The sequence below is a fragment of the Nuphar pumila genome, chromosome 10 (assembly GCF_984573655.1).
Source record: "Nuphar pumila chromosome 10, dmNupPumi1.hap1.1, whole genome shotgun sequence".
NCBI lineage: Eukaryota > Viridiplantae > Streptophyta > Magnoliopsida > Nymphaeales > Nymphaeaceae > Nuphar > Nuphar pumila.
In genome coordinates this window covers 5,848,915-5,851,791 of record NC_143258.1, presented here as the reverse complement: position 1 = coordinate 5,851,791, position 2,877 = coordinate 5,848,915, and the positions used below count along the sequence as shown (strand labels likewise).

Here is a 2,877-nt window from a genome sequence, read left to right as displayed (position 1 = left end):
CATGAAGGGAATTTTGCAAATTTGGCTGTCCCAGATCCAAACCGATCCGACTTCCCAATGTATTTTGGGATATGAAATCCGAACCGTTTGCATAAGTAATACTTCGGATCCATTAACCGATATGGGATTACAATTTTAATTAGTGCTATCAATGGATCAGGTTTGTATTAGACTCGGGTGTGGGCATAAAAAATGCTGAGCTTCGATTATTTGGGTTGGCAAGAATTTGACCCAAGTAATATGTGGCTCAAGCTTGAGTTATGATTTTTGTCCATATCCGATCTAACCTTGCTTAACCCGAGTATTCTATAAGTATTTTTTGGTGAAAATAAGCACTTTCAATTATAGGATTCGGGTTTAGGATATCATTTGCTTGATTTGGCAAAACTTAAACCCGAACCTGAAATCCCGCAACTAGTTATTTGGGTGGGTTTGGTATACCCTGGTGGATTGAATACTTGACCTGTCGATAGCACTAATTTTAATCATACCCAAACCCAGATCCAAAGTTGAATGAAATTGGGTTGGATTTGCATCCAAATTTTAGATCAGTCTCAAAAAAGGGTCTAACAATGTTCAACCTGAACAAACCCAGTTACACCCCTATGGACCATAGTAGGGATGTCAGCAGGTCGGATTCAGGTTAAAGTCAGATGTAGGGATGGCAGTGGATCGGGGTGGGGGCAGGGGACAAAGTCTCCACCTCTGCCCCATCTCAAAATCCTACCCTCCATCCCCGCATGGGTTTTGATTTTAACCAACATCCTTGCCTTCATCCTGTTTCATGTCTTACATCCCCGGTTCAATTGGGGCGAGGTGGGGCCCCGTTTTCCCTTGGTCCACTGCCATCTCTAAAGAAGGATCGAGGAGGTTGGGCGGGGATCGAAGATGGGGACAGGACGGGGTGGAGAAAAGCGCAAGTCCATCCCTGCACGGATTTTGATTTTAACCTCCATCCACATTTCATGAGTAGTGTTTGTTATTGAGTTTTGTATTGAAACCTGACCCAAATCCAAATCTAACTAAAACCTGAACCCAATTAAGTCTAAATATAGGGTTTAGACTAGTCAAGTCTGGATTCGGTTTTATCTTTTTCATCCTACTTTAAATTTGATTCAGTTTTATCCTTTTCATCCCACTAGGGATGGCAGTGGATCGGGGGAAAACGGGGCCTGCCCCACCTCGCCCCATTTGAATCGGGGATGGAGATTTTGTTTTTAACCTCCATCCTCGCCTCCATCCTCGCATGGGTTTTGATTTTAACCTCCATCCCTGTTTTTCCTCAATCCACTGCCATCTCTAAAGAAGGGACGGGGATGAGGCTCAAGGATGGAGACAAGACGGGGCAGAGAAAAGCTTTAGTTCATTCCTGCATGGGTTTTGATTTTAACCTCCATCCCCATTTCATGTCCTCCGTCCTCGAGGGCGGGGCGGGGCGGGGCCCTGTTTTCCCCTGGTTCACTGCCATCCCTAGTAGGATGAAAAGGACAAAACCTAATCAGATTTGGAGCCCGATGGAAAAAGATAATACTGAATCTAGATTTGACTAGTCTAAACCCGATATTTACGCTTAATTGGGTTCAGGTATTAGTTAGATTCGGATTTTAATCGGATTCGAGTCAGGTTTCCATACAAAACTCAATAACAAACCCTACTCAGGTTTCTAATCGGATCTGGATTTGGCTACCTATTCCGACTAATCGGGTTCGGATTCAGGCCTTGCTTAAACCATCTCTCTCTCTCTCTCGGCACAAAACTTCCATGGGGCGGTCACTTTAATCCCCGCCAACCATCAAAGCAGCTCCACCAACCGTCGATATACCTAAATCGACGGCTCGAAACAAGGAACATGCCTCGACACGGATCGAAGCTCCCCACCGTCCGATCAAATCCCACCCCGCCATCTCTCACCCCAATTCCCGCCTCGAAAACGCGAAATTCAAAATTTAAAAAAAAAAAATTCAAACGCTATAAAACTAACTCCTCCCCCGTCCTATACCACATCACCAATTCAACTCTAGAGCAGAAGCCAAAATCCCCCAAAATCTAGAAAAAGCAGGAAGTTCCAATTTCCGGAAAAAGAGAAATGTCAGGCAGGGGAAAGGGAGGGAAGGGGTTGGGCAAAGGAGGTGCGAAGCGGCACAGGAAGGTTTTGAGGGACAACATCCAGGGCATCACCAAGCCCGCCATTCGCCGCCTCGCTCGCAGGGGAGGAGTGAAGCGCATCAGCGGGCTTATCTACGAGGAAACCAGAGGCGTCCTCAAGGTCTTCCTTGAGAACGTTATTCGTGATGCCGTGACCTACACTGAGCATGCCCGCCGGAAGACGGTCACTGCCATGGACGTCGTCTATGCGCTCAAGCGCCAGGGGAGGACCCTCTATGGGTTTGGTGGTTAAGATGGCCAACTTCATCTTCTTTGTTCTTTCTTTTGTTTTAGTGGGCTTGTATGTGGTTTTAAAGGGAACCCATTGTGTAATGGTAGCAATGTTTGGGAAAGTTCAGTATGAACATATGGGTTTTGTGATTTCTACTGCGAAATTGCTTTCTTGTGGATTGAATTGATTCCAATCATTCCACTTTTGGAGTGTTGGGCTTGGTGGATTCTTTGTGATTCGGGTGATTGGAGTTGTTTGGTTTGGTTTATGATCTTGGTTTTTTTGTTAATCCGTTTTTTTTTTTTTTTGGTTTGGTAAATGCGGTGAAGAACATGCCGAGGGCTTTACTGGTTTGAATGTTGGTGAGAGTACCCTTCGCTATTGAAGTGGGGTTTTTTTTGTTCTTCCTGTTTAGTTTTTTATCCACGATCTCAAATCTTACACAAACCAATCCTTGTAGGAAAGTTGGTAAGACGTGCGAGCTCAATTGGATTTGTTGT

At 45.0% G+C, this 2,877-nt stretch overlaps 1 protein-coding gene across 1 annotated transcript; it reads left to right on the top strand.

Moving 5' to 3' along the window:
* The first annotated feature begins 2,009 nt into the window (after positions 1–2,009).
* LOC149823354 (histone H4-like) lies at positions 2,010–2,540 on the top strand. Its single transcript, XM_090020033.1, has one exon. The coding sequence runs from the start codon at positions 2,087–2,089 to the stop codon at positions 2,396–2,398; it is 312 nt and encodes a 103-aa protein (XP_089876159.1). The 5' UTR covers positions 2,010–2,086; the 3' UTR covers positions 2,399–2,540.
* The last annotated feature ends 337 nt before the right edge of the window (positions 2,541–2,877 follow it).

What these genes read in the sequence shown, in the direction of transcription:
- LOC149823354 (XM_090020033.1), top strand. Translation starts at nt 2,087, where the DNA reads ATGTCAGGCAGGGGAAAGGGAGGGAAGGGGTTGGGCAAAGGAGGTGCG.